General features: G+C 36.7%; 4 protein-coding genes across 4 annotated transcripts; 2 read left to right on the top strand and 2 right to left on the bottom strand.

Moving 5' to 3' along the window:
• Window positions 1-647: 647 nt before the first annotated feature.
• On the bottom strand, window positions 648-3,258 carry LOC117619055 (UPF0565 protein C2orf69 homolog). The gene is made up of 4 exons (XM_034348877.1): window positions 3,149-3,258; window positions 2,255-2,368; window positions 1,683-1,973; window positions 648-1,433 (listed from the first exon to the last, which is right to left on the bottom strand). The coding sequence occupies exons 2-4, from the start codon at window positions 2,360-2,362 to the stop codon at window positions 852-854; spliced, it is 981 nt and encodes a 326-aa protein (XP_034204768.1). The 5' UTR covers window positions 2,363-2,368; window positions 3,149-3,258; the 3' UTR covers window positions 648-851.
• Window positions 3,259-4,869: 1,611 nt separating this feature from the next.
• LOC117619260 (LON peptidase N-terminal domain and RING finger protein 3-like) lies at window positions 4,870-6,000 on the top strand. Its single transcript, XM_034349172.1, has one exon. It carries the CDS (start codon window positions 5,099-5,101, stop codon window positions 5,843-5,845), a length of 747 nt encoding a protein of 248 aa, XP_034205063.1. The 5' UTR covers window positions 4,870-5,098; the 3' UTR covers window positions 5,846-6,000.
• Window positions 6,001-6,704: 704 nt separating this feature from the next.
• Window positions 6,705-11,736, bottom strand: LOC117617664 (RGG repeats nuclear RNA binding protein A-like). Its single transcript, XM_034347136.1, has 7 exons — window positions 11,141-11,736; window positions 9,679-9,994; window positions 9,508-9,573; window positions 9,244-9,376; window positions 8,823-8,981; window positions 8,663-8,719; window positions 6,705-7,200 (listed from the first exon to the last, which is right to left on the bottom strand). Exons 1-7 carry the CDS (start codon window positions 11,334-11,336, stop codon window positions 7,018-7,020), a joined length of 1,110 nt encoding a protein of 369 aa, XP_034203027.1. The 5' UTR covers window positions 11,337-11,736; the 3' UTR covers window positions 6,705-7,017.
• Window positions 11,737-15,465: 3,729 nt separating this feature from the next.
• On the top strand, window positions 15,466-17,587 carry LOC117618227. The gene is made up of 2 exons (XM_034347828.1): window positions 15,466-16,573; window positions 17,472-17,587. The coding sequence occupies exons 1-2, from the start codon at window positions 15,466-15,468 to the stop codon at window positions 17,585-17,587; spliced, it is 1,224 nt and encodes a 407-aa protein (XP_034203719.1).
• Window positions 17,588-19,273: the final 1,686 nt, after the last annotated feature.

Raw genomic sequence — 19,273 nt, 5'->3', positions numbered from 1 at the left:
TTGTCATAGTAAGGTGCTTGATTCATCGATTATTCCGATTAGGCCGACACCGGTATGCAACAGAGACCTTGACTTAAATGTTCCACCAAGATCAAAGGGGGGGCTTTGCTTTTGAAGATTCAGTCAATGCGGAGAGCTTTGGGTGCTGCAGGAAGCTTCATAGTACAAGATATATTGTATATTTTGTTTATAGTACAATGAAGCAAAAGCCACTTTTGCCAATCATGGTGTTTTCATAATGTAATCAAAAAGCCAATGATAATACAATTGCAAAGTCCATTTACTTTCTTTTTCTTAATACAATTAAACGATGACAGTTTACAAATTTAAACCCACATCCACTTTTTTATTTAGTTCAAATTGCATCTGCAAATCAGGTGCCCATCAGCAAAATTAAAATTTCTCACACCTATAATGTTCCCCCTCCTCTGAGCTTCAGATTGAAGCACAAGAACCAATCTATCTTTTTCATTGCATATCTAAACTCCCCTGCTGTTATTGGCAACTTCAAATTTAGCAAGCTACACATTTGGGACTCAAAGGCTGTAACTAACACACACACACACACACAGAGAAGTTGCAATCCACATTTTTCTCCTATGAATCAGAATATGAGGCCTTCAGTCTTATAGATCACTAGTATAAAAGAATGATAAAAAGTTTTCCAATGAATATTTCCACACACACACACACAGAAGTTGCAATCCACATTTTTCTCCTATGAATCAGAATATGAGGCCTTCAGTCTTATAGATCACTAGTATAAAAGAATGATAAAAAGTTTTCCAATGAATATTTCCATTTACTCTTCTTTTTTTTTTTTACAAATAATTACAATAATCTTGGTCTACTTACAGCTGTTGACTCAAATCCAATTTATCAATTACTTCAAAATGCATCTGCAAATCCGGGGGCCTATCAGCAAAATAAAATTTCTCAAACACCTGTAATTTTCCTCCACTTCTCTGAGATTCAGACTCCAGCAGATGAACCAATTTGTCTTTTTCTTTGCGTATCCAAGGTCGTCTGCTGTCACACCATTGCCTGGGAGTTCCATGAAGGACAAAACTGATTCCTCTAGCTCCTTGTATTAGGCATTTGGGGATTTTCTCAATCATGCTATGGTCAGTGATATATGCACCAGGGGAATTTAATCCAACATCCACATAATGAATTTCTCTGATGCTGTTTAACAGGCTTTGTTTTGTTCTAGGTATGATATGAATCTCGTCTTCGACACCAATTTCCTTTTCCTCCAAGATTGGGGGATCTCTAGAGGGTTTAACATCTGAGAAGCCAAGCTCAGTAACTAGCTGGTTAAGTACAGTGCCACCCTTGCTGAATCCAAAGAATAATGTTTTAGGTAGATCAAAATGTGATGCGGATATTCCTGGTTTAAGCAATTCTTTCCCTCTCGCAATGTCATTCTTGACCTGCAACCGTCAAAAGTTTAGAGATGTGATCCATCTACTGCTAAGAGTGATTCAGAGTTCAAAAGAAGGATGAGTCTTTTAAGTATAGCCTCAGTCTATCCAGTTTAAATTTTGACAATCATTGATATTACGCGGAGCATATTTCATCGCCTGAACACTCCTCTTCCACAAAAAAAGTAGACTTGAGTGATGTAATAACCAAGAAAAATAATGATGCCAGAAACACTACAACGTCAGGTCAATATGTACCTGTTGAAGGCAACTTGATAAGAGCGAAATAATCGACCCAAAAGCTGGAGATCCAACAGGGCAGTATGACTTCGGCTCTCCCCATTGATTAACGGATGGGACAAAGTCATGATACACAGCAAAAGGCCCATTGAAAACAGAAGCATCAATAACCCAAGCATTGGTTGAATCACCAATCTTCGAGACCAGTATTTCAGCTATATTTTGTATGTCAGATAGCCTCTCAATCACTGGATTCCCAGTGCCTGATACTCGATCTCCATTGAAAAAGATAGCATTTGCAGAAGGAACCTGTCTCCCAGGAAAATTTTAAGACAAAGTTAAGTCTTCATTCTTCCAAAGTCAGATAGTAGAAAAAATAAAGCAAGGGTTTAAGATCTGTCCTGAAGATACATTCAGAATTCATACACTACGCCTCATAGGAAATTAGTAGTCATATATTTCTAACATTTTTGGGAGAAAGAAGATATCCTGACTAAGCTGTGAATGTTTCAGAAGAATTCAGTTGAAGACAGGAAACAAAGGTTTGCATGTCTTTGAGTTATTCAAAGGGTTGAGTATACAGAACTTACAGTTAGTGTTTTGGAAGTACGTGAAAGGCAAAGAGATGCTGCAACTCGGTAGCAGGAACTGGCACTAGGGTTCAATGGGACCTTTAGAACTCCATGCCAGCGGTCCATAATTAACTGTAAGGAAAATTGACAATTAACAGAACTGAGAATGGGATGAGCCACAGTTTAATAGAACTTAACAAGATGAAAGAAATGACTTTCTTTCTGGTATATGTAGACAGTATCCAAGGAGTGAGAGAACTACATAAACACAATAGAAATTGCAGTAGAGCAAGCAATGAACTATATATTTATTTATGTTTAAAATTACATATACATTACATACTAAATAGCCTTCGTTTTGGCTTTAATCTTTCAAGTTTAATTCATCACCAAGCCTGAGCGTGGCGGATAGATTTAAGAATTAGAGAAAAAAATTCCAAATTCATTCTAGGCTTTCTCTATAGAAGGTGCTGAATATGTGAGCCAATAGAAACCTAATACCCTTGCACAAATGTTCACCATCAAGTGTAATATTTATTTCCACTTTTTCTTCAAGGTCTTACCTTCCTCCTTCTCATTATATATCTGACAAAAACTGATTGATAATAGAGACACACAAGCTGATTAATGGAGAACTTTCCAAAAGACTCTTACTTTGGCAAGTTCAAATTATATAAGAAAAACCTGAAAGCTAAACCCTTTTCCTTAATTTTAAAACTTTCTCCATAACGCGGCAAACCCAGATCATTAGAATTGTGAATCTTGGCGCTTATCAAGCAAAAACCCAAAAAGAAAATTACATCAGAGAACTTCTCACAAACAGCTAACAGGCACAAAAGGTTATTCAAATAACAAACAGCAAAATATTTTAACAAAAATAATCAGAAAATTTTGGGGAGAGAGAGGGCTTACTTTAGCTGAAGCAGAAGATGTGAAATTATATAAATCTTTGTGCACGGTTTTTTTTCTGCGGGCTTCTGATAGAGAAAAGGGAGCCTCTAAATTTACTTTTATTTTCTATGTTTTTTTTTTGTTAGAAAAGGGAGGAGGCAATATTTTAGACCTATATTCGTTTATTCGACCTTTGGGCTTTGTTTCCAACCCAACAATATTTTTTTTTTTCAATAATTAAAAAGGCCTTTCTTTTTTATAAAAATCGAAAAGGATTATTTTCCAATAAAAAGTTTTATTGGCAGAAGATGTACCAGTTTGGCTTGATGCTATGATTCAAGCTATCTTGTGGTTTCTAATGAAGTATTCCACTATATATATATATATATATATATATATATATCTTGAGTAAATTTAGAAACCCCGTCAAGCTTATACTCAGTGTCCAATTAGAAACCCCTCGAGTTTCTAATTGTTTTTTATTTCAATAAAAATAACCTTCATTGACAAAATCGAGTAATGCCACATATGATATTTATAATTAATCACATTTTTCATATAGTTAGAACCGACTTGTGTCACATATGATTAGTAAATATAATACAAGTAAATTTTCCACTTAGCATGAGCAAGTGAAATTAATAAACTGAGAAGCTCACTTGTAACAGTTAATGTTCTTTAAGATGATTTGCTACCTCAAAATCTCTTAATCAAATCCAGAGAGAGAGAGAGAGAGGTTACTTTAATTAGCTTAAGCAAAAGATGAAAATAAATTATAGAAATTTGATGTGCTCAGGTTTTTTTTTTTTTTTTTTCTAGTACAAGCAATGAGTAAGGGGATTTACACAAATATTCATCAGTGTCTTAGGATTTCAAGTCTCTAACTACATAGGTGAGTAGAGATGGAATAGCTCAACTAATTGAGCTAAAAGCCACTAGCGCTTGGCTTCTTTTACGAAAAAGAAATAGATAAGGGAGTTAAATAAGGTAATTTGTGTCTAGGCCCAAAAGTTACTCTACTTTGCGCAACCCAGAACAACTCCACCCATTTGCCCCTTGTCATGGCAAGAGGGGAGCTAGGGGCAGCCACTATTCACGTGAATAGTAGTTGTCCTTGCAAATAGTATTGTGTGTTTCCACCTGTTGCCATGGCAAATGGCAATTACTATTCTTTTTTCTTTTTTTTTTTTAACAAATTTTTTTTACCTAAACAGTTAATTTGGATAATATTTTCGGATAAGATTTTTGGGTTCGTACGTGTCAATATTTATTATAAAATTCATATCTCAATCGGATAAAATTTTGGTATTTATAGAAAGAAAAAAAATCAGTATTTTTTTGGTTTTTTTTTTATTTTTTTACTGCACAAAAATTGGCTGCTGTTGGATTGAAGAAAAAAAATCTGATCGGAGACCCCAGAGCACGACACGTGGACTTTAGCTGCATTGTAGCACGTGAGCACTGTAGGGCTGACATCAGCACCAAAACGAGGGCTGGAGCTCGGGCCAACCTTGCCCTTGGACCAGCCCAGGTTGCTGGGTCCCACCTTGCGCCCGGACTTGGGCTCCTTGCTGGAAATGGATTTTGGCATTTTTTTTTCCCCAGCCCAAGACTCTGTCATGCCGCTGGAGTTGCTCTAAACCTTTTTTTTTTTTCCCCAGGAATGAAAAGGGTCATTTTAATTTTAAAAAAAAATGAAAAGGGTTATTTAGCAAAAGGAAAAATGAAAAAGGTCACAGCTATGGAAAACTTGGAGACCAAGGATTTCTAGTCGTACAACTAATCCTAGTAGACTTGGAAGTCAATTGGGAAATCACAACCCTACTATTTAAGAAACCCCTCTAAGTTTAGCGGGTGGTCATTTGTTCTTGAATTTGGCCTTGGGTTGGTTCTTGATTAGGCTTCTTTTTTGGGTGTTCAATTTCTTTGCGTTTCTTGGCATTCTGGGTTTGGGTTTGATTAGTTTCATCTATGGCTTCCAACAAGGAAAGTATGATCAAGCGTGGGTTTCAAAGCAGCAAGCCGAGGATGCGAGTTATGAAGCGCCCTGAGATTTTCCACTTCAGAATCCCAGAACCAGAAGAATATGATCTCATGGATGAAGATGAATCTGCTTCTGGTTTTGAATCTTGTTCTGAAGTTAAGCTTTGCAGTCCTTGTGATGCTTCTTCTTCTCCCTTGGAAGGCAGCAACGCTGGTCCTCAGTATGACCCTTTTGAGTCTGATAGCTCTGCTCTTCAATCAATTCGTGGTTCATCTTCTACCCATGAAAGTGATGATTCAAGCTCTACCCATCATCAAGATGATGATGATGAACAAGAAAGCCAGGAACTTGATGAGATCAACAGCCCACAGAGCGAGTTTGGTCCATCATATTCTTCACCCTCCTACGCGACTTCTCCAGAGCCGTTGTCTCCACCAAGATGTGCTTCCTATTTCGACTGCAATTTGTGCTTGAAAATGGCAAGAGAGCCGGCGGTGAATTCATGTGGCCATTTATTTTGTGGGATTTGTTTCCAAAATTGGTTGCAGATCTTCTGCCTCGACCATCCGGAGTGCCCTGTTTGTAAGAGTGAGGTGTCTCCCTCCTCCATCACTCTGATTCTGCAGCCTGCCTCTGCCTCCTCTGAGACACCGGTCGGCCACGGAGACCTCAGTTCTGGCTTCAATACACCACCACCACCAGGACCAAAGAAGGGGCTTTGTTTTGAATATTGAATTAATGCGGAGGAGGGAGCTATATAGCCTTTGATGTTGCAGTGTTTGCTCAATGTTGAATATTATTATTGTGCTTGTAACTCTGGTTTCCAATTACAGCCTGGAAGTTACTTTAAGCCTCAGTTTTGGTTAATTCAATTCGTCTTGAGAACAAAGATGCAGTGAATTATGGAACAGAAGCACCAAGAATATCATCTTTTGAAAATCTCGAGTGTTGATTCAACAAAAAAATGTAAAGAGGTTTTGTTAATACAAGGAATGATCACATAATGACATGATTTAAGGAAACAATCCTCAATGCTATCCATACTGGTCCAATAAAAAAGTATACAGCAAGCGCGTTTTATGATCAATATGGAAAATATTGCATATTTCTTGAATATTGCTAACCACTTCTCTTGCATAGGTAGGACTTCGCTTTTGCAAGTAGTTACACTATTATTAGATAAATGATCGGTAAATGCGGTATAAAATTAAAGAGTTATTTGCCTAATTCAAAGCCACACTTTTTCTTTGTAAGTACCAGGCTAAGACATCAAGTTGTGACGGGTAGATTGTGGCCAATGTCGTCTGGATTAAAAGTATTTTCAATATTAGAATCAATCAAATTACTATTTTTCATTTAGTACTAGATCAAAGTTAGAACATTAATTCAGTAGATAACTTTTGGAGCTTGACAGTGGGAACGGAACAGTGAAAGGAATCTGAATGAGATCATGTCTAGGGGGCATAGTTCAAAAGAGGCATCAAAGACTTTCAGAACATACAGATGAAAACATTTATCATTTTCCATGTTATCAAGAGAAGAGAATTGTGAAAACTCGACTCCCAGGGGTTCTGCCTGGTTCCAGAATCCAGATAGCCGAAAAAGAGCCGAACATCTATTGAAAACAAAACTTGTCAAGGATTATATCTGGTAACGAATAAATCCTTTCACATGCCCCAAAGTCAGAAAATCAGTAACATTGCATAAGGATAGAAAAAGAAAAAAAGAAAACAAAAACTACTAGGGTACATATGAAACTGAAATTTACAATTTTAAGTCATAAATTTTTTTAAAAAAAAATTAATACAGGAAATCCAATTATTCTAGTCAATTTCCTGCTTCAGACGAAAGGAAAGAACCCAAAAATCGAATGTCATCGAGACTGTAAGTCGGGTTCTTAAGAATCTCACTTGCCCCCCAAGGTTGGGAACTGCCCAGGATCTTCAATGGATGGTGCTGCAGCACTGCCGTGAGAGTAGTTGTTGCTAAACCCTCCCCTGGGACCACGACCACGCCCTCGGCCACGCCCACCTGGGTTGTAGAACCTTTCTCCTTCAGCAGGCTTTAAGAACTCATTGATGCTGACAGACTAGGACCACCAAACCGGGAAAAAAAAAAGAAAAAAAAAAGAGGAGTTCAGAATCACCCGTGAAGAAAACAAGAAATACATTTTATTAGATGAGAAAGAATCTCAGTTAACATTAGAAAGCAAATCACCAAAAACATTTACCACAATGCCACACAAGTAACAGAAATGCTATTCTGCTCAGTAATAGGGTGGAAGTGAAAAACAATGTCTTGTGTCATGAAGAGCAAAATATAACAGAAAATTAGGAAAGGAATTTTTAGTAATACTTTTTAATCAAATTCAGAAATTAAATTGCAAAAGGCAAACAAAAATAAGATTTTTGAACTTTGTAAGTGATTCAAGCCACGCTACCTAAGACATCCAATCAATTTTAGACATCATGGTTGTTTCTGCACCACAAGATATTCAACAAAATTCTAAACAGGCACACTACAAGAGATCTGTTGCAAAGATTGCTAATGGACTAAGGAATTGGATATCAGCTCATCTCCCAACATTATTTTGTTTATGTTCCTATTGCAAATAAGAACTCTTCTAATGATAGGAATAAAGCATTAACTAGAGATTCTGGTGAACAGACAGTACGGGATGGGAGACGAATAAAGTCACCCCATGTTCCATTCAACTACGTATTACAAGAAAGATTATTCCTCCAATGCAGGATGAGTGTTATGGTATTGTTGTAGGATTTGAGTAACAATCAACTGGTGAAACCACTAATAGATTGGTACTCACATCCAACAACAATCCTACAGCACTCACCTTCCACTGGAGAAAACCCCTTGCAAAAGTAGGAGGGAAACTGGATTCTATTTGGAATGAAAAAAAGAAGCTAACATATATGCAAACACAGATGCAGTGCAAACTCATCAAGGGTGATAATCAAGAGGGGATGTAACAGTCCAACACACATCATTGCTACACGAAAAACATCGGCATTGCTAGCACTTAAATATGCAAACACAGATATGAAGTGCAGACTCCTAAAGGGTGGGAATCAAGAGCAGATGTAACAGAGGCCAACACATATGGGTCATCCCTGTAAGTACTTGGCGTGCTAAGACAAAATCTCAATCAATATGTGTAATAGAAAGAGGTGCATAAATCTACATCATTTTCCCATCTAAGAAACAGACAACAGAAAGGTAATTCTAGCAAGCATGGTAGATAAGTCTGCACCATAACGTCTTTAAAGCATGGGCATTGGTCCACTAAGGCCAGCACACACATTATCACAAAGGCCAGTGCAATAGTTTCCACAAGGCCGGTGGAATAGACAACCTCCACCGCCAAAGTGGCAACAAAAAAAGGCAGAACAGGTAAATGAAAGCAAGAATAGTCCTCCTAGAAGGCCATAGGCCTATAAGGTGCCAAGATAGAGAATAAATAAATAGATAGGATGTAAATTCCAGGCGAGGTTAGGCTATTTTTTCGACCAAAAAAAAGGGTTAGGCTATCGTACCTTTTTGGACTTTTCTTCCTTCTCAGCAGCCTCTTTCTTCTTATCCTTGTCAGAGCCCTGTAAAGAAGAAAAGGTCAAAAGGAATGGACAGTTATTGAGATGTTAAGTTCCACAAGATGAACATGAACTTAGAGACATAAAAAGGATAATCAGATCTCACCAATTTAATGAAGATATCATCATTGCCCTTCTTGTTTGATAGCTGTTGCAAAGATGCAAATTCCTTAGTGTCAACCTTTCTTTCCTCAGAAGTCTTAAGTGCCTGCAGGGCTTTCCTCTTCTCTTCGAGCACCTTCTCATACTCTTCAAGAGTCATTTCCTATTCACAAACCATGACAAAATAACAAGCTGGGTAAACACAAAGCTGAAAAGCTAGGATAATATGCTAAGTTGTTGATAAGTGGGCAAGACAACGCTCTAATTTACAGATACTGGAAAATGAGACATTGACCTGTGATAAATCATGGTAAGAGTTCTTGAAGAACAACAAAATACCTAATTTACAGATACCATTCATCTTTGAGTTAGTTATCAAAAGAAATTCCAGGGGAAAATTCAGAATGAAGAAGGAAGCCACTCACCTTATCCTCGGGTTCCTTTTCTTCCGGTTCGTTAGCAGGTGTCTCCTTGTTTCCATCTGCTGCATCTACCTCTCCCACAGGCTTCTCATCACCCAAATTCCTTTCAGTTACATTGGCAACTTCTTCGGTCACCCTTAAGTATGAGAATGATAAACATCAGGGAGAGACTAACAAAAACAGAGAGCATCTTAACAAGAGAAACCTAGGTAGGAAAAGAGATTTTAAAGTGATAATGCAATTGGGTTGTAAAAGAGATGCAGTTACTGTGAAAGTTCATCTGTTTCTGATCCCCAGTTGCCACGCCCAGAACCCTCACGTTTGATTTCACTTCTGCAAACAAAATAAAAGAAGTTGAAAGTATATTAAACAAAGATTCTCCTTTCCAGAAGTGAAAGTATATAGCAGATTAAAATGGACTACAAAATTAATTTTTACCCGCGCCCAGTTCCGCTACGACGTTCAAATACCCTGCGAGGGCGTTCCCCGTCACTGACTTCCCCATTTCCGAAACCACCACGGCGACCACCACGGTAAGGACCACGAGGTCCACCATAGCCACGCCTTTCAGACTGATTTCCATCACCATCTTCAAAGGCACCTTGGCCGGCAGGTGCTCCACTGTTGGTGAATGTGTTTTCATTATTGGGTGATTCACGATTGTACCCACCACCACCGCGTCCACGGCTATATCCATATCCACGTCCACGTCCACCTCCACGACCTCCACCAGCTTCATTCCTTGCTTCCCTCACTGTTCAAAAAGAAACAATCAAGTAGACAACAGTAAGAAGGGGCAACTTCAAGAAAAACATCACAGAAAATGCCCTTAAAAAAAATTTTGAATTTTCATAATAGGCACAGGAAAGGTTTCACCTGGTACATTTCAACACCAGCTTAAGGGCGAACACTATGTAAATCATATATAGCAGTCAAAAAGCAAGATGTAGTCATTGTCTCTAAAAGAACCATTTGAAAACGGAATATCCTTTATAAAACAAAATAGTGAAATACAATTTTCCACATTGTTATTTTTCCCCACTTAGCAAACAAAAAAAGAGGACAAAACAAAACAAAACAAAAATTTCCATGGTTTTACCTTGTAAGGGATTCAAGGAGGTTCAAAATGTATTTTCAAATGCAAACATAATATAATATTTTCCTAAACATAATCGTGACAAAAACACCAGTACCACTTGGTCACCCACAGGACAATATATCTAACAAGAGGAACAAAAGTAAACCACACTATTAATCAATTCATACACATGCATACAAAACTGTTAATCTGAATGATATCTTTTGTGTATTTTTGCACGCAAAGCATGCATGTCTAAATGAAAATACCATTATTCATCTAATAAAATATGCATGCGTGTATTGTACATATGCCAATTAATAGGCGTATACTAGAACACGGACATATATTTGTGTACAAAATCTATGTGCAGGCGTGGGTGTATACATTCTTATGCTTACAATGTATGTAACAAATACCAATCCACTTTATATATTCCCTCTCTCTTGAGAACATTTAAGGACACACAGCATTCAACTTCAAGGAAAACGAAAAAACGAAAAAACGAAAAACAAAAACCCAAATCTAAATAAACAGCCAGGACACAAAAAAAAAAAAAAAAAAAAAAAAGTCAGTTCCACAAACAACTAAATGAAGAAAAGAACAGAGAAGCCAGGATTCCATAAAACCCAAATTAAAACAAACAGAAGACAACCCATCTCCAATCACAACTTCATCAGTACTATCAATTCCAGTCTATAAGCAAAGACCCAAAGAACCTCACAAAAACCAACTAGCCAAGCAGAATACAAAGAAAATAGCCCACAACTCATTCACTTAGAACTACATATAGAGCAAGAGCTCAAAAACCAAAAATCTCACCAGCCTGAGCAGGAGGTGCAGGCTTGGAAGGCAGCTTAGCCGGCTTGGTCTCTTGACCCTGAGCCCCCGACTTGTTCTGAGCCGGAAGAGCCTTCTTGGGTGCCGCAGCCAGTTTCTGTTGCTGGGCTGCGAGTAGCTGCGACGGGTCCTCGGCATCATCGTCACCCAACAAATCAAATGGGTTCATGGTCGCCATTTTCTCAATATACCCACCACAGAAACCCTAACTTCTTGAGATTCTTGCTGTCAAAGACGACAGAGAGACCCTACCTTACCAATATCTCCATTTATGTATTGAGATATAGATGCTTTCGAGATTATAGAGAGAAACAGATCTGAAAGATTGAATCTTTAGGGGTTAGAGAAGGAGAGAAGGAGAGGAGAGAGAGAAAAACCCTAGCCGCAACTCACAAGAGCAGAGATAGAGAGTGTGTGTGGGAACCTAACTTGAAATGCTCAATTTATTGTTGGCGTTTGTTCTATGGAGCTCGTGGTGTCCTGTGCTCTCTCAATATAATATTATTTAGTGCACATACCTAATATATCCAACATTTTCTATTAAGTTGTATAACTTTTCATTTTCTCTCATCTCTAATACTTATTTGCATATAATTTGCGATTATAACCACACACACACACACCAAAAAAAACTAGCATATGTTTTTTAATCAGAAACTAATGTATAGTTTTTTTTATTTTTTATCACAGGGATTTGAACTTGATATTCTTCCAAAATTAAGAAGAAAAAGACCACTAGACCCAAAACTTCTAAGTAAACGAAAAAAATATCTTGATGGTAATAGGAAAAGAGAAGTTATGTCACTTTAAAATTACCTTCACTTATTCATACATACACATTACACTCATAAGAAATGTAAGACGATATGCAACGCAAGTGTTTAGGAACATTCACTTTTGCACATGTGAAATGTTTGATTCTACTTTACTCAATATTGTTGATAGGGAACAAAAAAAATTGTACAAAGCTTTTTTAAGAATGGAAATAATAGTCTTCTAAACATATTTGAGTGAAGGTAAGATCAGAACTAAGAGATTAACTCCACAATGGTACAAATTATATCCTTTCAAATATTTTTATTTTATACTTTCAGATTATTAATATTTTTCGTTTGGAATTAGGGGGGAAAGGATAAGGAGAGTCAAGCTCTATCCATGCGTATGTGATAAACTCTTCTAGTGAAACTATAAATCCCAACACAAAATGTTTTTCTTTTGTTTAAGTTGATTAGTTTAGTTAACAATGTGAAATGGTTTCAGAAAATGTTACTTCACACCAACGTGTTACTTGATCGTTTGGTTCATGAAAAAGGAGACTTGGATATGGAAAATCAATTGCTTTCCCATGTTTGGTAAGCCCAAGTATGAGAAATCGTTGCCTGGCCCATGAAAAAGTAGGGAAAAAGTGAAGCCATCCTCCTAACTTGGGTTTTGTTTTCCCTCGTCATGAGAAAGTTTGGGAAAATGAGCCAATATTAAATTAAAAAAATTTCTTAACCATTTTGTCCCCGTTAACAATTTACTTTATAATATATTATTAAATGCCTTCTTTTTTTATTTGATTTAATATGGGTGTAATTGAAAATTTATACAAACTTTGTTTTCTCCAGAAATAAATCTAAGGATCGCATCAGTATTATTTTATCTTGGTACGTTTGTAGGATGGATAAAGTAAAAATCTATTGGACGGTCCTAAATTAGACCAATTGAATTCTGTCTGTTATAATTATTTAATAATAAATAAAAAAGGTACTTCTGAATAGATCTCACCCTTTCTTTAACTTTAATAATTTCAATAAGAATTTTAATTCTTCTTTGTTGAGTAATAACTTAATTCTTCAATAAAATATTTATTGTAGTTCCTACTCAAAAAAACAAACATGGGAAAGGAAATAAAGTGATATCTCTCTGTTACTTTCCGGGCATTACCAAATGTGGAAAATGAATATTTCATTTCCCATCCATTGGGAAATGACATGGAAAATAATTTCCCCTCAAATTCATTCTGTGAACCAAACAGGACCTATAAGTGTAAAAATATCTATTTATATTAGAGAAAGGCTAAAGCCCTAATTACACTACAACCCTAATATTTTGCACACAACAAAGTCCTAAAACATTCTGATAAAAGAAAAAACCAAAGACCTAAAACATCAAAATTCAAAGACAAAGCAATGCAAAGCTAGAGAGAAAAATGATGGGACAAAATGGTCATGAAAAATGCGCAATTAATGCTGATTTTTTTTTCTAAAGTTTTTAATGAGAAGGGAAAATGAAACTCAAAGGCAAGGGCTGCCCTGGGGTGGTGCAAGTGACGCCACCGCACATGGTCCCTGATTCTTAAGAGCCCTCGAAAAAAAATTTCTTTATATTATATATATTAATATTAGAGGAATTGTATATAGTATAGCGTGCTAGACATTTGCACAAGGGCGTATTTGGTGGGGTTGGCTCTAGCGCTTCTCCATCTAAGGTAGCGTTAGAGTTTGCTTCTTGCTGAAGTCGAGGAGTATATATATATATATATATCCCCCAAACACTTTCTAGATCATTCTTTTTTTAAAAAAAAAAATTAAATAAATAAATGGTTTTCTCCTCTAAAAAAAGTACTTTTTTCATTAAAAAAAAACAACAACAAAAACTTCATGGCTAATTCTTTCTTTTAAACTTTGATTTTCTGGTAAGTAATCATCATCATTCATCAATATCTCTTTGGTTCTTTTTTCAATCCTTTGACAATTTTAGTTATTCTTTCAATTTCAAGAATTTCAACACCAAAAAGAGAAAACCCTAATTCCTATATTCATAAAGAACACTCAAATTCAAATTTCAGGAATTTGTGTGCAACTACTCTTTAATTTGTGATTGCCAATTATTTTTTCCTATTAAACACAAAGAAAAATTAGGTTTTAGACATAATTAACTTTATTAATTAGTTTGTAAGATATTGGATATTTTGGTTTTAGTTTTAATACCTAGGAAAAAACTACTATTTTGGATTAGCACAAAGAGAGGCCCAGATTCGTTGGGCCAGGTAAAAAATAACAACTGATAAGACAATTCTACCCTTCTTCTTAAAAAGCCTGGCCCATTTGTAAACCTACAAAGTAAATGACGCTTTTTCCCCTGAATGTTTAAACAAGGCGCGAGTTCTTTTCTTCTCTATTTCGTTTTCGTCCTCGTTTGTTTGGCAGCAGATTTCGTTCGTTTGGCAGGCAAATTTCGTTCGTTTGGCAGGCCGATTTCGTTCGTTTGGCAGGCAGATTTCGTTCGTTTTCGTTTTCATTCTCGCCGTTGGAGCTCAATTTCCTGGTTGGTTTTCCTTTTATTTCTTCCTTTTTCGTTCGATTATCATGCCGAATCTGTCAGTTTTTTTGTTCGATTATCATGCCGAATCTTTTTCGTTCGATTATCATGCCGCATCCTGTTCCAAAATTCAGTGCAGTTTGTTTGTTTCCTTCTAATTGGATAATCTTTCGTTCGATTATCATGCCGAATCTGTCAGTTTTGGGTTTTTCGAGCTCAGTTTTGTGGCTCGATTTTGTGGAGCGATCTTGTGGCTCAGTTTTGTGGCTTGATTTTTTTTGCCTCCTCTGTTATAAACTGCATCTGTTTGTTGGAGTGTTGGCAGAAACTGCATTGCAGTTTCTGGTTTCATAAAGGCAATGTTACAATTGCTCATGGAGTTAAATGTGTTTTGATATTAGTTTTAGTACTTTTAACGTGGTTTCCTTTTGGTTTCTATTCTATTTGTTTTGCCTCCTCTGTTATAAACTGCATCTGTTTGTTGGAGTGTTGGCAGAAGCTGCATTGCAGTTTCTGGTTTCATAAAGGCAATGTTACAACTGCTCATGGAGTTAAATGTGTTTTGATATTAGTTTTAGTACTTTTAACGTGGTTTCCTTTTGGTTTCTATTCGATTTGTTTTGCCTCCTCTGTTATAAACTGCATCTGTTTGTTGGAGTGTTGGCAGAAACTGCATTGCATTGCAGTTTCTGGTTTCATAAAGGCAATGTTACAACTGCTCATGGAGTTAAATGTGTTTTTATCTAAGTTTTAGTACTTTGAACATGGTTTTCTTTTGGTTTCTATTCAAATTTAAGGGTATGTTATCACATAAAGTGCAATGTTGTTTCTGTTATTTCATTTTTTGACTATAAACTGTAGTGCAGTTTCTTGTTTCATAATTCGATTTCATACTAATATTTGGATTTCTATTGGAATGTTACAACTGCTCATGTACATTATTTAGTGATTTTAATTGTTTTCTGTTTTTGTTTGTTGTTTTGTTTGCATTTTCAAGGCTAATGGAGGTGTGTGTCATTGCCAAGTGCACATATAAGTCGGAAACCATCATGTTTTCAGTTTCATCAGAGTCATCCATGGTTGATATTTTGAAGACTTTGTGTCTGAGGTTTAGGGGTTTGCAGTTGGGTTGTTTCACATTACGGTATTCGGTGCCCGGTTATCCGAGTTGTTTTCTAGAAACGGATAGCGATTTGGACTTGATGAGGACATTTTTGTTGATATCAAATGAGAAGACTGTTGATATTTTAGTGAAGGATTTATGCGGGATCAATGAATATAGTGGTGATTTTTGTGTAAATAAGGAGTTGATAGCATGTGAAAAGGGCGAGTCGTCGTGTTCTAGTACTGTCGAAGACAGAAACGAGTTTTTGGGCAGGTCGAAGAGAGCAAGTGCTAAGCCTTTGTTGTCGAATGAGTGGGAGACATACATACATCATGTGGGGCAGAAGTTTGATGGTGGTGCAGAGGAGTTCCGGTTGAAATTGTGCAAGTACGCTCTTGAAGTAGGATTTAATTTTTTATATGCCGGCAATGACAAGAAGCGGGTGGTTGCTGTTTGTTCGAATAAGAAATTGGAGGGTTGCAGCTGGCGTGTTTATGCTTCTCGTTGTGAAGCTACTGGCAGTTTTGTAATTCGGACGTTAAATAATGTTCATACATGTGCGGGTCGGATACGGGAATCAAAGAGTAAGATGATGAGGTCTCGTGTGGTGTCCTCCCTCATTGTGGACAGAATTCGTGCAAAACCAGAGCTGAAGCCAGTTGAGATTATACACGAGTTCAAAGATTATTATGGTATAGACATTTCATACTACCACACATGGTTTGGCAAACAGTTAGCTAAATTGGACGTTCACGGTGATGAGTCGAAGTCCTTCAACGAGTTAGTGTGGTATGCGGACGCCGTAAAGGAAACTAACACTGGTTCTCTCTGCACTCTTGATTGTGAAGCTGGAATTAATCGCTTTCGACGATTTTTTGTGTCTTTTGGCGGTTGCATTGCTGGATTTCAATATTGCATACCCTTGTTGTTCATTGATGCTACGTTTTTGAAGAGCAAGTACAAGGGGAAGCTTCTCTGTGCTTCGGGAAAGAATGGAAATCAAGGTATGGTTACTGTAATGTATTGCAGATTTTCATTTGTTGCAATTTTTAGCAGAAACTGCATTGCAGTTTCTTGTTTCATAATTCGATTTTATTAATATTTTTTGCATGTCTGTGGGAATGTTGTAACTGCTCATGAACTTAAATGTGTTTTAAACTTAAATGTGTCTTTTGAGCCATCGTTTTGATTCTGCGCTTTGGTTGGTTTTCAGCTTCATTCTTTTGTGGTGACATTTCTTGTTCCATTTTGTGATATGCACTGCAGTTTGTGGTCAAAATCTGCAACAAACAACCAGAAACTGCTGCTCAAAATTTGATGTGAAAAGAAACCAAAAGGCAAAAACAGTACTGAAACTAATATCAAAACACATTTAACTTCATGAGCAGTTATAACATTCCCATAAACCCTAGCAAAAAGCACTCTGAAATTGAATTATGGAACCAGAAACTGCATTGCAGTTTCTGGTCAAAATCTGCTACAAACAACCAGAAATCAAAAGGCAAAAACAGTACTGAAACTAATATCAAAACACGTTTAACTTCATGAGCAGTTATAACATTCCCATAAACCCTAGCAAAAAGCACTCTGAAATTGAATTATGGAACCAGAAACTGCATTGCAGTTTCTGGTCAAAATTTGCTACAAACAACCAGAAATCAAAAGGCAAAAACAGTACTGAAACTAATATCAAAACACATTTAACTTCATGAGCAGTTATAACATTCCCATAAACCCTAGCAAAAAGCACTCTGAAATTGAATTATGGAACCAGAAACTGCAGTTTCTGGTCAAAATTTGCTACAAACAACCAGAAATCAAAAGGCAAAAACAGTACTGAAACCGTCGTCGGTGTAAAACCTAAAATCGAAGAGAGTACTGATTCATTTTCTTACGGTTTAGCTTCGGTCGTCGTCGGTGGTCGTTGCTCGTCGTCGTTGGTCGTCGTCGCCGTTGCTCGTCGTCTTTGTTTCTGGTCGTCCCCGTTGCTGCTCATCGGCTTCGTTTTTGGAGAATAGTTTGTAGGTTTGCAGTGGGATATGAAAGGTCGCGCGAAACCAGTTTTTGAAGTGATTAAATTTGAGTAGTGTCGTTTTGTGTTGTGTTTTGTGGGAATGTTATGTCGTTTTGACAGTTTTAAGTTTTGGTTTATAATTAAATAAACTGTATTTGACAGTTAAGCACAATAGCACATGTAGTAATTTTAGGGTTGTTGGATGTCCTTTTGGTAAAATTAGGTGGCTTTGGTTTTATATTAATTAAGCAAAATTAATTATCTTTCTTCCAAATTAGTTAAGTTTTTTATGGGTTAAAACTAAAGAGCCCTAAACACGAATTGCTTATTGGAGGTAGCAAGGACCTTGTAGGGGCACAATGAGCTTATTTTTGTACCAAACATTTAATTTTTTCAAATAGAAACATTTAAATTTTTATGAATTTGATTTCTGATTGTCATTACATATTTATTCATGACTTTTAGTTATAATTTTTCTTTTATGGCATTAAGTTATGGCAAATTTTTATTTATAGTATTTTCGTATTAGATTATGTGAAGCCCCAATTTAAGTTCGCACAGGACCCTCAAAATCTCAGGGACGGCCCTGCTCAAAGGGGAGGTTTCACCCCCTACTTTCTCATATGCTAGACAACCATTTTCCATGCTTGAAATTGTTGAAGAATACATGAGTCCCACGTCGGAAACTTAACAAAATAGAAAGTCTCATATAATAAATGATTCCACTCCTAATAACATCGAGGCCTTTTGTATAAAACCTCACACTTGCTAAACAGGTGGTTAAGTTAGGGACAATATCGATGTTGCTAGTGGTGGGCTAAGGGTCCGTCCCTCTAAAATCTTAACATGGTATCAGAGCCAGGTTGGTTGACTGCTCCCGATAAAACCCAAATCAAACAAACCCCAAATTTTAAAATAATAATAATAATAATAATAATAATAAAAGTGACCGATGTGGAATTGGTTGCACGTGTGGCCTAATAAAAAGTGGTCCCACGTGAGGAGGAGTGTTGAAGAACGCACGAGTCCCACATCGGAAACTTAACAAAATAGAAAGTCTCATATAATAAATTGTTCCACTCCTAATAATATCGAGGCCTTTTGTATAAAATCTCACACCTGCTAAACATGTGGTTAAGTTGGGGACAATATCGATGTTGCTAGTGGTGGGTCAAGGGTCCGTCCCTCTAAAATCTTAACAAAAATTACCAAACATGAGAAAATAATTAATTTACCATCTCCAAACCTCCTTTCTCATGAACCAAATGCAGCCCAAGTCCAATCCCAAAATGTGAACATAAGGATAAGTTTCATGTCTATTTTTATTTTAGTTTTCGGTTTTGGGATTTGTTTGGACATCTACAAGTCTGCCATTAGGAGGATAGAAGTATTTAGGGCTTATCAAGAATGTCTAATGTGGCAGTAACGTGGCATCATCTGGGCCATTCTGTGGGGGTGAAATTGTATTATTGGGGTTTTATGTACGAAGTTGTCGTTGTCTCTGTCTTTCTTTTTAGCGCATGGATAAGTTGTCAATTTCTTGTCTGCCTTCGTGATTAATAGCAATGACAAAACATCTCCAGTCTATAACTTCTAAATTTCTAATAATATGACCATATGATCTCTTCTTTAGACTGAGATGTTGTTGATTTAATTGTGAACTGGAAGAGCTAACCCGTTATTGATGAAC

The sequence above is a fragment of the Prunus dulcis genome, chromosome 2 (assembly GCF_902201215.1).
Source record: "Prunus dulcis chromosome 2, ALMONDv2, whole genome shotgun sequence".
NCBI lineage: Eukaryota > Viridiplantae > Streptophyta > Magnoliopsida > Rosales > Rosaceae > Prunus > Prunus dulcis.
This window is presented reverse-complemented; position numbering and strand designations above follow the sequence as displayed.

Coding starts and splice junctions, on each gene's coding strand:
- LOC117619260 (XM_034349172.1), top strand. CDS start 5,099: ATGGCTTCCAACAAGGAAAGTATGATCAAGCGTGGGTTTCAAAGCAGC.
- LOC117619055 (XM_034348877.1), bottom strand. CDS start 2,362: ATGGACCGCTGGCATGGAGTTCTAAAGGTCCCATTGAACCCTAGTGCC. Junction 1,974..2,254: donor GTACTTCCAAAACACTAACT/GTAAGTTCTGTA, acceptor CCTGGGAGACAG/GTTCCTTCTGCAAATGCTAT. Junction 1,434..1,682: donor TATCAAGTTGCCTTCAACAG/GTACATATTGAC, acceptor TGACGGTTGCAG/GTCAAGAATGACATTGCGAG.
- LOC117618227 (XM_034347828.1), top strand. CDS start 15,466: ATGGAGGTGTGTGTCATTGCCAAGTGCACATATAAGTCGGAAACCATC. Junction 16,574..17,471: donor GGGAAAGAATGGAAATCAAG/GTATGGTTACTG, acceptor CTTACGGTTTAG/CTTCGGTCGTCGTCGGTGGT.
- LOC117617664 (XM_034347136.1), bottom strand. CDS start 11,336: ATGGCGACCATGAACCCATTTGATTTGTTGGGTGACGATGATGCCGAG. Junction 9,995..11,140: donor TGCACCTCCTGCTCAGGCTG/GTGAGATTTTTG, acceptor CTTTTTGAACAG/TGAGGGAAGCAAGGAATGAA. Junction 7,201..8,662: donor AGGAAGAAAAGTCCAAAAAG/GTACGATAGCCT, acceptor TGGTGGTCCTAG/TCTGTCAGCATCAATGAGTT.